A 14,247-nucleotide genomic window follows, 5' to 3' on the forward strand; every position below is an offset into this window, starting at 1 on the left:
TCATTCAGGGAGGCTCCTAGTCTTCAGCGCTCCGCCTCCACGCTGTGACTTCTTGTTCCCGTACGCTGTTCCACTCATGCTTTAACGCCCCTCCCCTCATCCACAGGCAGAGACAGGATGTAGCCCACACCCGTGCGGTGAACGACCATTCCTGCCATGCATTTTTCACATATTGCAAATGTCTGGAGGTCCACGGAGAGGCTGTTGGCATCGAGAAGACATCCACATTTCCCGCACACACACGCACACACACACGCACACACACACACACGTACACACACACGCACACACACACGCACACACACACGCACACACAAAGTTCCTCACCGCTTTTGTATGGTCCATATGAACAAACGTGCCTCAAATATTAGAATCAGACTTGTGTGTGATGTGGGTCAAACATACGTTTTTAAAACAAATACAAGTTACCCCATACTCTACAGCAGCTATTTTGAAGGAAGATACACAAATCTGTGATTCATTTCGAAACGTCATTCAAGAAAGGAGGATGTTTAAAAATCTGTCAATCATCTGAACATTGCATAAAAGACTACACAAATGTCTTACAGCTCTTAGCCTGAACCTAACAAGATTTACGGGATTAGTCCATTCAAAAAATGCGTTTCCATATTCATTTACAACAAAGTAACAGTGAATGTATCTTAGCTTTGACATTAATGACTATCAGCCATGAGACACACGAGAACCAATGACGTGAGCAAAAACGCTTCAGATTTTGATCTGTTCCTCCCTCAAAGCAAGTCATACGTTTTTTTAATTCTACATTCTCAATCTCTATCCATTTAAATAGAAATAGTTGTTTCTGAATGATATTAAATCTATATCAAAAGACCGAAGTAAAATCTGAGACTACATGGGAATCTGAACACAATACTTGTGTTTAACGAATGAAGAAGCTGAAGTATATCTATGCAGCAAGCCACAGGATTGTGCACCATTGACTTTGATAGTGATATGATAATAAACAGATCGGAATGACATTGCTGTAATAATAATAATAATACACCACACAACTCCCACACGTACAGCACACTTACAGTACTATGTGCTTACTCTGTAGTCATTCACCTATGAAAGCTTTAAAAACTCTGTTGTGTTTTCACTAAGGTGATATGACTGTAAAAACTAATACAATTTAATTAATGGATTCAATTAAATTACTACATATTGACCTTATTCACTTAATGAACAACTGTAGTATTATGTATTAGTTTACATTATTCAAAATGAATAATTTTTTTAGGGCGGTCAAATGATTAATCGTGATTAATCGCATCCAGAATAAAAGTTTGTTTACGTAATTTATGTCTGTATACTGTGCCAATTCATTTTGTATTTATGAACACATACACATAAATGCATTTATTTTAGAAAAATATAAAATATAACAATTAATAAATGTTTATTTAGAATTTAAATTATTGGTAAATATAAATTAATACATTTAAATATTTCCTAAATATATAGACAGGTATGTGTATGTTTGTGTTTATAAATACAAAATTAATATGCACTGTACACAGATATATATGTACACAGATATATATGATGTAAACACAAACTTTTATTCTGGATGCGATTAATTGTGATTAATCGTTTGACAGCCCTAATTTTTTTATAACCTTTCCCCAAGATGTAGTGACATTATCTGATTAAATAGCAAAGTAGACTGTGTGTGCAGAGAAACAGTATATTCACCAAAAATATAATTATTATATAATTAATTATATCATTACTAAACATGCACGATTCAATCAAATCTTAAAGGACAAAATCAAGTGTCTGAACTGACCAAATTAAAACAGATGTATTCTACAGCATATTTGTTTGATTATAGATAACTATCGAGTGAATGACAAAGAAATAAACAAGCGCTATTCTATTTATTAGGTTGCTCTGTATGGTAACAGAAACCAGAAATTTTCAGCTTTGGCTGAATGTGGGAGGCCACTGTGGACAGAACACAAACTTTGGCCTCCACTGCTCGGTTCAAAAAACTGTTGTGCTGCCCACCTAGGCAACATATTGGGGGCGCTTGCAGCAGTCAAGTTTTCCCAAACAGTAGGCAGAAATGCCACCTTATGGCCAAAAATGTTAAATCTGAAGCAGCATCAAAAGTAAATGGCAATCCCAGAATGCATTGTAATGCACTTGTCGTAAAACGTTACTTTCAACATTTTATTTTGTATTATCTTTAGATTTGTTTCTTATGCCCTGTTCACATTACAAGTGACAATGCAACATGATCCCATTCATTTCAATGGAGAGCTGGCGACTTCTAGCAATACGAGCAGTAGCAACCATTAGCGACTGGATGGGGCGTGTCTAGCAACGCGACAAAGTTGAGAAACATAAGCAACATGGCAGCAACAGCCAATAGGAGTGAAGATGGGCGCTAACGTGATTCTTCTCCTCTCATCTCCTGCAGTGAGTATAACCAGTAGTGGGAACGCCCACTAGCGACCTAACCGCCAACCCCTGGTGACTTGCAGTAACAAAGTCGCTTGTAATATGAACGGAGCAATAGAGATATCTAACTACTGTGTTTTGACAGACACTCGTAAGCAAGGGCCAAAATATAAAGAATCAGCAAAAGACTGTCTCTTACCACAACACCTTACAAATAAACCTGTGGATTACGTTTAATAATGGAAACACTGCTCAGTTCGAAGTCCAGCAGTGATAGACTTGAGATGCACACAAGCGCTGTTTTGATTACTGTAATGGTAAAAACTTCAGAGAGGTGGTTGCTTACCAGAACTCAAAAATGCTCCCCGAGACGTAGCGTCACTAAATATTTCTCCTTTAAAAGCATCGCTGCTACAAATATTATACTCCGTGGTTGGCCTCACTAATCGACTAGTCTATTGTTGGATGACTAGCACACCAAGACAAATGCCCAAATCTTTACCTTGAAACCTAAAAAAAAATTCCTGCTTAGAAATCAGCAGGTAGATTTCAAATTACACTTATTATTGTTTATTTTTAACATACAACTCTACGTTCACACCACCGCCGTCGAGAGCGTCAAAAATCGCTCTGGCCACCCTGCCAACAACGCTGTAGAAAGATTCGTGGACGCTCTGACGTAGACCCAAGTTTACAGGGCTGCGTTCTCTGGAGTCCTCTCAAGCGGTGCACTTCTACTTTCCGATTGGTTGCCGCCGAACCGCGCCATAGCTCATTACCATAAAGTTGACCTGAATTCAACTCTCCTCGACGCCTTCAACGGCCAAGACGCTGCTCGCCGCTGCCGGTTCACATTGAAAATGAATGACTTCCGGCCACTTTGACACTCTCGACGGCGGCGGTGTGAACGTACAGTAAATGTTACGAATTGCAGCTTTAATTACACTCCCAACTTCTGAATGCAGTCCAAAAAGACCCTAAACCACTGCAGGCACATTTCCATAAATAAAACATTGCTGAATTGAACTCAGCATTGTGGGTACTGTAGTCTCTGGCAGCTACTCACGTGCATGCTTGTCTGCTAGGGTGATGAGCGTTGTGGAGATGTCTCTGCGCCGGTAGAAGCACACCACTTTGGCCTCCACGTTCCCGTTGGCAGTCTGCAAAAAGAAACAGAGTTGTCACAGCAACAGCCTCTAGACCAATCAGATGCTGCACAGACTTGATATGCAAATAAGGATTAAATCACAACCGTGACCTAAACACCCCTGTACTTGCTGAATGATATAAAATAGTCTCATGATGGAGAAAGGGGGATTCTCACAAAATCTTGGTTTCAAATATGCCACACGTGATTTTTTTTAGAAATACTTCGGTCAATGAATTTCCTCGTTAGACCTTGTTTTTTATTCTAAAAAGTTTAAAATCATTAATTTAAAATTAAATTAAACAAGACCTTTAGAATCTCATTACCGTTACAGTCTAAAAAGATCAATACGATAGCATGGTTTGCTAAAAAAAGCCATGATGTCCAAGCACGTTTTTATTCATTATATGTATTTTTTTTCATGCGGAAAATTCCCTGTACTGGTAACGATAATCAATATTGTCGTGCATGCAGTACGACAAGAGAGTATTAAACTTTTGACTAGAAATATAAAAAATCTGTTCACCTGGTACCCATTTGGAAGGTACTGGCAGACGTACTTCAAACGGAATAAAGCTTTATGTAAAGATATACAGTCCTTAAAAAATGTTTTACGGTGGATGAGAACATGAACACTTCTTTTTTCGACCATTTCTTCATTTTTATTATACATTAATATGTCAGTTGTGTTTTTTGTCATTTGAGAACATCTAAGTGAACATCCAATGATTTTTTTCAGAATAGTTCAATTTTACTCAGTTTAAACTACAACATATCATGTATTCTGACATAGCTGGATGTGTTACGGTAATGAGATTTTCAGCAGAAAATGCAACAAAACACAACATAATTTCTTTCTTCCTTTATGATAATGATTTTTCGTGTTCCTGAATTATGTTTTAGATTTAAAAACATGCTGTGATGTTTCCAATAGTTTCGTGCAAATGACACCGGAACAAGAGTGTAGAAGGAAGACATGTAGTGAGATGTCAAAATCCACATTTAAGTCTTACGGTTTGGTGTGGGTTCGGTGACAAACTTTTGTTTCTCACTCACCTTGTTGAGCTCCTCTATTCGCCTGATCAGCAGTGGGTTACTGGAGGAGTTTTCAAAATAAACGTAATCTGTGAGGAGAGAAAGAAACGATTGTTAGCGTTGGAAACGATTGGTCTGTCAGCAGCATACAGCATCTCCTGTCACGCTCGCACACCTGCTGAGGCTTACCGGATTGGTACAGAGACTAAACACAACATTCCTCGTCGTTGCGTGATGGCAAAGTCGCTATGTTTTGGCAAGTTCCCTACAAGAACACCCGACAACAAATTTGTGACACTGTGTGAATATGGCATTTGTAATTCAACCTCATAGATAACCTTCAGTGTCCTCTTTCGATTGGCACAGATATGACACACAAGTATCAGGACCATCATAGGTGAAATAGGCCGTTAAAGAAGACGTTTACTCAAAATGTATTATTTACACACTTTCGTGTCATTCCAAACCTAAATGATTTTTTTCTATGTCAAATCAACAGTAAATGTTATACTCAAAAAGGCTTATAGCAATAACACATATCTATAAAGCCATGACATCTTTGTTCAAGGAATAGAGCAATTTTGTGTTGTTACTGGCTGATAATTTTCCCCTTCAGTGGGTTGTAAACAAGAACCTATGCAACCAGACCAGTCAATTAAGGACTGTTCACACCAATAGACAGTAAATATTTAAGATACATTTGTAAAAATCTGTTTCAATCTAAGAAAATAGCAGCATCCACACCACAACGACAGTAAAACAGGGGAACAATATAGGTAGGATTAATTTAAGAGCTATTTTTCAACTGATAAAATATTAACACCCAATCAAAATCCATTCGAATTTAAAGGAGCAATGTGGGATTTTTAGGAGGATCTATTGACAGAAATGCAATATAGTATACAAAATTATTTCTTCAGAGGTGTATAAAGACCTTACGTAATGAACCGTTATGTTTGTATTACCTTAGAATAAGCTATTTCTATCTACATACAGAGCGGGCCTATATACATTGAATTCGACATGTTGTGTCGCCATGTTTTGTACTCTTCTAACAAACAGAAAAAACAATGTTACTCACATACTGATCCAAATCAAAGCAAACTCCTCGGGGGTGATTTTTAGACGATCTTTCTCTCCAAAGTCTCTCTGCTGGAAAGTATCTCATAGATATCTATGAGTATCTCCTCTAAAAGCCTTAGTACCGCTGGTCCTAACGCATCTCTGCTGGAAAGTCTTTATAATATTAACGCAGGTCCTAGCTCCTGCCAGACTCTTATCCTTCTTTTTATACTTAAATTCCGCAGACCCTTAATTTTATGTATTAAATAAGAAATCACTCTTTCTACAGTCTTTCGAATGCCCGCATGATCTCATCCCTGCGTCAACATAAGAAGACACGCTTTCTCAGCCGACAACATCTTTTTGTACTGTGGTGGCCACTGTCGTGTTTTGAAAGGGAGGGGTGAGCGGAGGACCTAGAGATTGGTTGCAATTTTCAAACTCACCGCTAGTGGCCGCTATAAATCCCACTCTAGACATTTAAAGGGCTCACACATTTAAATTGTGAAACTGCGGGATAGAAGCTTAAATCATAATATTATCCTTTTTTGGTGTGGACACTAATATACTTCGCATTATCGTTCTTGGTGTGAATCGGCCTTCAGCTCAGATGAATTTGGACAAGAGAATTGGACTAGAGAAATAAGAGAGAGTAGGTTACAGGATGACAGAATTTTTATTTTTGGATCTACCAACCCTTCCAATCTAAACAAGATCTGGGCAACTTTCAGACATGATGTTTTGAGGCGAAACAATACTTGAAGGAAGAGATGTGACATCTGAATACTTGGGTTACCTCAAACATACATTTATTGTGTTGGGTTCCCAGTATATCTCAGATTCCCTATCTTGTTTCGTCTTCACCTTCCTCTGTGTTTTCATATGCGTTCGTGTTGTGTTTGAGTGAGTGCTTTTGGCTTTGCTCCAGGGTGTGTGAGCTCTGTGCAAGCTTAGGGCTCTGTGGGACATCCCCGCAGGCCTCAGACTTGGTGGGGTGCCTGGTCTTAACCCTGTGTGTGCTGGGACCTCAGGGAGATTACACCCCACACAGCAGACGGCATACATGCTCACGAACACATACCGCAACAGTAATTTCAGGGGTTGGGGGTTGGGCACCAGAACCCCGAGTCTGGCAAAAACGATGCTTGCAACTCAGTGTTTGGTAACACAGCCTTTGAGTCTAAAGTTCTTGTATCAGAGAGAAAGATGCCAGTATACTAATACATCAAAACGTATGATTTAAATTTAATGGGAAAAAAATCAGATGCGACTAGACTTTAATCCTGAAGGCGAAAAACTGCCATTATTGAGCGTGAAAGATTGTTCAGTCCTAAAAAGGTACTAGAGTACTAGATATTTCTGCAGATTTTTGATGAGAGCAAACTACAGAAGTATGAGCCAAATCGGATTCTAACTCACATTATCCTTAAAGTGATAGTTCACCCAAAAATTCTCATCATTTACTCATCGACTTGTCATTTCAAACCTGTGTGACCTTTCTTCTGCATAACAAAAATGAAGATATTTTAAAGAATGTTGGTAACCGAACAACGACGGTACCTATTTACTTGCATTGGTTTTTTGTCCATACAATGAAAGTGAATGAGTACTGCCCGTTGTTTGGTTACCAACATTCTTTGAAATACCTTCTTTTGTGTTATGCAGAAGAAAGAAGGTCTCACAGGTTTGAAATGAGAAGAGGGTGAGTAAATGATACTGTAAATGATTCTGTAAATGACAGCATTGTCATTTTTGGGTGAACTATTCCTTTACCTTTCCAAGCACATGGGTTACCCATTATGCCACAGCACAAAAAGGCATCAATTGTAAGGCCCGCACTTGGTTTCCTTTGTTCTGACACAAAGATTACAATTCCTACGATCTTTGTATTTTCTTTGTTTTACTTCCATTTAAAGCAGACCATAATGCATTTTTATCTGTCACATGCATGTGAACTGCCCTCTCACAGTTCAGAGTGTGCAGTTTATGTTTTAGCTTATCAGCCTAATAATCAATGCATGTTTGATGCTTTAGCTTCATTCATGGTTCAAATAACACCACGAGAGACAAGAAATGATTTTGATATTATACTGATGTTCTTTTTCCACCATCACAGAGTTAGTGCCCAATCTGGATCCATTCTGCACTTTCCACCACAGGAAAGACAGTTCTGGGCCAAGAAAATTGGCTCTGCTTCGAGCCCCAAACCTGTTGGTTTCGAAACAGGAACCACTAAGGGTGTGTTCACACTTAGCATATTTGGTTTGATTTGGTCTGGTGCAAATTTGGTGGTAAATTTAAACGTTGCCATCCGAACCCTTTTATTTACAAATCCCACATGCAACGACCCAAGTCTGGTTCTAAAAGATTTCAGGTACTTGGCCGAGCACCATTTCCCACACTAGAACTATTTTAGTGGAAAAGTGTATATGTCTTAAAGACCCTGGGTTCTCTTGTAAAGTCTGTGAGGCTGTACATCGCTGTGTATTGTTTTTTTTTTTTCACTAAGGAGTTCAAGCTGGCTGATCTGTGTGATGGCATATCTCTCACACTAATAATACAAATTATTTTGACTGTATACTTTCCAATGTATACTTTTGGCATCAAAACCTCAAAAACACCCGAATCATCCGTTTCGTGGCATTTAACTACATCTGCATGTAGATGTAAGACTACATCTCTGCAGTGGCCATGTCTTTTTGCTGCTTTTCTAATGAGCACTACTTCTACCAGAGGCCTCCTGGGCCCCAGCAAAACCTGACATGAAGTCTATCAGAACCTCAAGCAAAACTGGGTGGAGAACAGCAAGGAGTTTACAGAAGACCTAAAGGCATCATCGCTGTCTCGCACAGCTTCTGCTAACCCTAACCCTCCTGCCATCTCCGCTCACCTGCGCCCACAGCAAATACTGTGCCCCCATCCCCCCACCAATCAGTCATGTGACATCACAGTGCAGTCAGATTTCCTGTGATCCAATCTGTACATGTTGTAGAGCCTTACCGAGACTGAAGAGAACCACCAAAAAAGAAGAGAACAAGGTGTAGGGAATCTAATAAGGCCAGATGCCGATGAGAAAGCCAACAGTCTCTTAAAACAGACATCATGTGTAACAAAAAAAGGAAGGAAAAAATAAAGGTAAGAACACTGGCGCGCACACACACACAGTCAGGTAGGACTTCTGTAAGTGTGTCTGGCCATGTGCTGCACTCAGACAGAGAACGAGGTCTCCGTGACCCAGCCAGCACAGGTCCACAGAGTGCAGCGAGGCCATTCAATCCCTGTCTTAGGACAATCAGACAAGGACCCATGAGACATCCGTTACTATGGCAATACTTGTTAATTCAAGCTTATGTGCCAAACACATACTCTGAGCATTAGTGCAGGGTTTTTCCTGGCTCAAAATGAGGCGGAGGTGGTACATCCTGATCTTGTACACACACACGAAGGCCTACCGTACCTGTAAAGGGGTGATATGACAGGGTTAAAACAAATATTATTGTTTGTTTTGGATGTAATGCAATGTGTATACACAATTTAAGGTTAAAAAATGCTGTATTTTCCACATACCTTGCATGTTTGTATCTCCTCTTTGCCCCGACTCTCTGAAACGTGCAGATTCTTTTACAAAGCTCATCGCTCTGAAAAGCGAGGTGTGCTATGATTGGCCAGTTAACCAGTGTGTAGTGATTGGTAGAATACTGCAAGCGTGTGACGGAAATGTAACGCCTCTTACCATATTTGGAGCATCAGGTTCCAAAGCAATTGTGCTGACGGGTACACCCATCTTACTTGCGTATACATTTGGGCGGTCTTGGTCAAATCATACCACGACATGACGTACATTCGTGGGGGTGTGGTTACATGAGGCATTTCAGGCAGGTGTGGGTGAGCATTCGCTTTTAGATAGAATGCATCTTTTGTTCCGACACTTTAATTTTTGCAATTTTATGTGTCTAATACATGCATGGGCAATTTATGACACAGCAAAGACACAGAAAAACACGTATTCGCGCCATAAGACCCCTTTAAGTGGCTTAACCAAAGTGACTTTAAACATTATTTTTATTCAACCAAACAGAATTTTTTTTTTATCAAACATTTTCAACTAACTTTTTAGCCCGCAAAAGCCAACTGAATTAGGGCTGAAACGATTCCTCGAGTAACTCGAGTTATTCGAATACAAAAAAATCATCGAGGCAATTTTTGTTGCCTCGAAGCCTCGTTTAATCCATTTAACTACAGTACACACGGAGCACTGCGTTTCCCCACGGACCGTTATTACTGACGCACAGCCCGCTAAACTATTCATGTTACAGGGCTCTGAAGTCTCATGCAAATGCATTCACCGTGAGACACACGCGTTTTATTATGTTCACACGCTCACACGTTTTCTCATGCTGATAAATAACTGATAGCTTATAGGGCTGTGACGGTTGCCGTAACAACCGCACCACCGCGATGGTAAAGTGCATGACGGTGGAGAACTGCCACCGGCGGTAGTGCACGTCACTCTGACAAATATAGGTGTAATAAATATGAGAGTTGCGATAACGATTGCTAGTTGTAGCCTTTCATTTGTGGATGGTTTTATTTAAAAGATTTTAAATTAACAGAAATTATTGGCATACGTTTCCGTTGGTGCGTTCGAGCGCATGGCCTGCACGGCAAAACCCAGGTTATTCTGCGGGTTCTGCAATGGATCTTAGTTGTGAAATGAACAGATACGTAAAATCAAAACTGGCTATGACCCGCTTGCTTTTATTGTCGGAGCGCGTGCAGGTTTTGCCGCGGTTGCGGAGAGACATCTTTCAATTTGCGCTCCTGTGCACATCTTCTGAACGCGCATTTAGTGCAGTGTACACATTTTAATCTGGACAATGTCAACAAGTAAGTTTCACATCAACGAGTCGGAAAAAGTAAAGTTTTTATGGCAATCTGAATAGGAAAGCCAATGTAGGTTTAAACAGTTTGTTTCAAATGGAATTGTTAAGGACTGTAAGGGTTAATACGCCAATGACTGAAGTTACTGCAACAAGAGCTTTTTTATTTAGTATTTAGCTTTCTTATATCATTTAAGTTTTCATTGTTTACTGATGTTTATTTAAATGTTTTATATGCTGTAGTGTGCCGTTTCACTGATGGATTTGCGCGTTAAACATTGACGGATGTTTCATCCTCATTTATTTCAGATATCATATTTCAATTCAATATTTAACAATTTCAAGTATTTAAATAAGGTCTATATTTCTCTTCCACTCGTCATGTGGTTGCTACACGCAAATATAATAATATAAATATTATTTATATAAATAATATATATTTCTCAACCACCGCACCACCGCGGTCGATTTGTCTATTACCACCGTGGTGGTAAAAAAACTGCCACCGTCACAGCCCTAATAGCTTATTGAAATGGTGAACTGATATTTTACTTAGTTTTAGTCTATTTTACGAGTGAAACTTGTTTTCCGGCTGCATTGAGTCCATCAAACTAGATGCGGACTAGTGGACACCGAATCCTGTTATTTACACATTTCATCTGTCTGGTCTGGTGTCTGAGTGAATGAACTGCACAGTTTAACGTGCTACACGCGTGATGCTCATGAATTTGTCTGCGTCTGCGCTGAATGAGGACATGAACTTCACCTCCAGAGTTGCGCTGAGAGTTTATTTCACAAACATGTTATTGTTTGAGTGAAGAAACAGACATACTAAAAAATAAGCCTCTGACAACCTGCAAAAATAAAAGTCATAGGCTATTGTTTGAAATTATTATTTCCATTTTTATTCATGTTTCTTATTTATATATTTGTATTATATTGCATTTTGAATTTAATATGGCAATGGAATGTACTAAATGGGTTTAGTTTTAACAGATATTAATGTATGCTATTTCAGCAATAAAAACTAATTGTTCTAAAAAGGAAACAAATTAGTTGTTTTACTCATTTTAAGAGACCGTCTTATTTTCTCTTGTATATTTAGTATTGCTTTTTAATAAAGAAAAAGTACTTATTATCCGAATACCCGATTAATCGATGGAAAAATCAGTAGAATACTCGATTAGTAAAAGAATCGATAGCTGCAGCCCAACTGAATTAACCAGTCTTACTAAATGAGCAAAGCTCATTCACATCTTGCATTCTCTGTGGTTCACTTTAAATGATTCAATGATCTCTTATATTCGCTAGTGACTGAAAAGTTCAATAGTTTAAATGAATCGGTTCAAATGAGTCATTCGTGTGCGAGTCGTTCTGAACGCAATGTGCGTTCATACTGGCGAACTCGCTGTGTACAGTATACGCTGATTCAACGATCCAACTGCACAGCTAAAGACATTACATATGATGTATGTCATGTTAATTTCAAGAAATTAAACGTACTTGATGCAAAACATACGCCGTGAAACACAGCTAGCTCTTGTTCTGCAACTCTTTTTAGTAGGGGTGGGCGGATCGAATCCTTGAAGTATCTGGATACTGTCCGATTACTGAAGGTTGATCGAAAAGGATCGTCCTAACATTAAAATATCGATACTAATGTGTTTTTAGTAGTGCTGTCAATCGATTAAAAAAATTAATCGGATTAATCACACATTTTCTGTGATTAATCACGATTAATCACACATAATAATAATATTTTAAAATATACTTTTACATTTTAATAATTTCACATTTAATCTTCAAATTGATGTAGAAACAACATATTTCTTTAACAGCGTCATTTTATGAATGAAAGAAAACATGTAACTGATGTCTCTATTAAATTGATTATTTTAACATTAATTATAGCCATTCAACAATATAATTGAGAGCTATCATGAAATATACAGAAATTGAAGGAAGTTCTCAAACACTTTACAGTCTTTAATGCTAAATTATAAATTAAATGCAGAAGAATTCTCATTAAAGCTACAAAATCACATTGATTTCTTCTTTTATTTTGTTCTTTGATTAACATTAGTGACAGGAGTCACAGCAGCACGTTTAAGAACGTGGCCCCTTTAAGAGCTGTCTCAGTACGCAGATCTGACCGTCACCGCACTCCCATTTTCACAACTCTTTGCATTCATTTAAGATTTTATTTTACACTTTGAAGTCTTGCTTAAGAAAATGCTAGACAAAACGGGCTTTCTGACATAATCTTGTATGGTTTTATCCATTCAAGCACGAAAGAGAACTTAACACGGATGCGCTGTCTGACAGAGATTCACCGACGCAGCCTTCAGCCCATGACTGTTACACCAGACTGGACCTCGCGTTGCGTTTTGCCGCGTCCCACAGTTTAGAAGCTGTCTATCTTCATTGAACGCGTCAAAGCAACTGTTTCAAATCGCGCTTAAGTGGTTTAAAAGCCTGTACACCAGGGGTCTTCAACTACTTTTCTTTGAGGGCCAGACTCCAAAAGTATAAATAGGATGCGGGCCAGTTTTTTTTACCATATCCTCATTTCTTCTGTTATTTTGTATTTCTGTTATTTATTTCGTTTTGTTCCTTTTATACTGTTTTTGTTGCTGTTACTTATAGCCCATATATTAAAACATGCACACAAATATTGCATCCAGTATTTGTGCCTTTTCATGATATTAAATTAAAAAGGAAATTGCCTTTTTAACTGTATTTTATATTCCTTAATGCATTACTTTACCCAAAAATTGCTACTAATTTACTCACCCACAGTTCTCCAGTACATCCAAGATGTGGGTGGCATTGTTTTTTCAAGAAGATATTTGGTTGAATTAATTAAAGTTAAATCAATAAAAGTAAAAAAAAGCAAATACATTCAACACAAAAGTAATCCCTGCCCCACGTGACGTTAAATAAGCATCTTATAAATCAATCAATTGATCTGTGCAAGAAACTGAACGCTATTATCACATTTTTGGGTGAATTCCAATCGCATTCATGTGCCCCACGCACTTATAGGGCAGATCCTTTGTATAGTGCGAGTTCTGGGGGGAGATGAACAGCTGTTTTTCGTAAATATAACCATTATTCATAATGAATGAAGTAATAAAAAACAACACCGTTTTCCCCTTATCTGAGACAACCGTTCACGTGGTGTACCCTTCCTACAGTTAGCCTACTTTCAATGGCAGAAACGCGTTTTAGGACACGACCTATCGCGTGCGCAAACCGATTGCCTGTGGCTGTGCAATGCATTGCTGATTATAACGTTGTAAATAACATTACGTTTCTTGGACTGACCGATCAAATCGCTTTATAAGACGTAAATCATTATGAGCCGCGGGAATTATGTAGCAGCGTTTTGGGCTTTTAAAGATGTGACGTCTCAGGAGGACGTGCATTTAAAGCACACCGTTCTTAAAGTCTCTCCACTTATTTGAAATGTTAAGGCGGGCCAGGTAAAGATGATTGACGGGCGCCATTTGGCCCACGGGCCGCCAGTTGACTAGTCCTGCTGTACACGAATAAGAGCGTGATTACATAATGTAACGCTAGACAAAGAATGTCAAAACAAACGGATGCTGCGTTAATTGCGTTAAATATTTTTCACGCGTTAATTTGAAAAAATTAATCGCATGCGTTAACGCGTTAACGTTGACAGCCCTA

General features: G+C 38.7%; 1 protein-coding gene across 1 annotated transcript in view; it reads right to left on the reverse strand.

The window, feature by feature from the left end:
- The window catches only part of mta1 (metastasis associated 1), a 55,549-nt gene that overhangs the window by 18,469 nt on the left and 22,833 nt on the right, over positions 1-14,247 (reverse strand). Inside the window, exons 2-3 of the mRNA XM_057343633.1 lie at positions 4,634-4,701; positions 3,497-3,590 (exon numbers count right to left, since the gene is read on the reverse strand). Of these exons, the coding sequence (XP_057199616.1) occupies positions 3,497-3,590; positions 4,634-4,701 (162 nt within the window). The remainder of the gene's footprint in view (positions 1-3,496; positions 3,591-4,633; positions 4,702-14,247) is intronic.

This window comes from Triplophysa rosa, linkage group LG10 (genome assembly GCF_024868665.1).
Source record: "Triplophysa rosa linkage group LG10, Trosa_1v2, whole genome shotgun sequence".
Classification (NCBI taxonomy): domain Eukaryota; kingdom Metazoa; phylum Chordata; class Actinopteri; order Cypriniformes; family Nemacheilidae; genus Triplophysa; species Triplophysa rosa.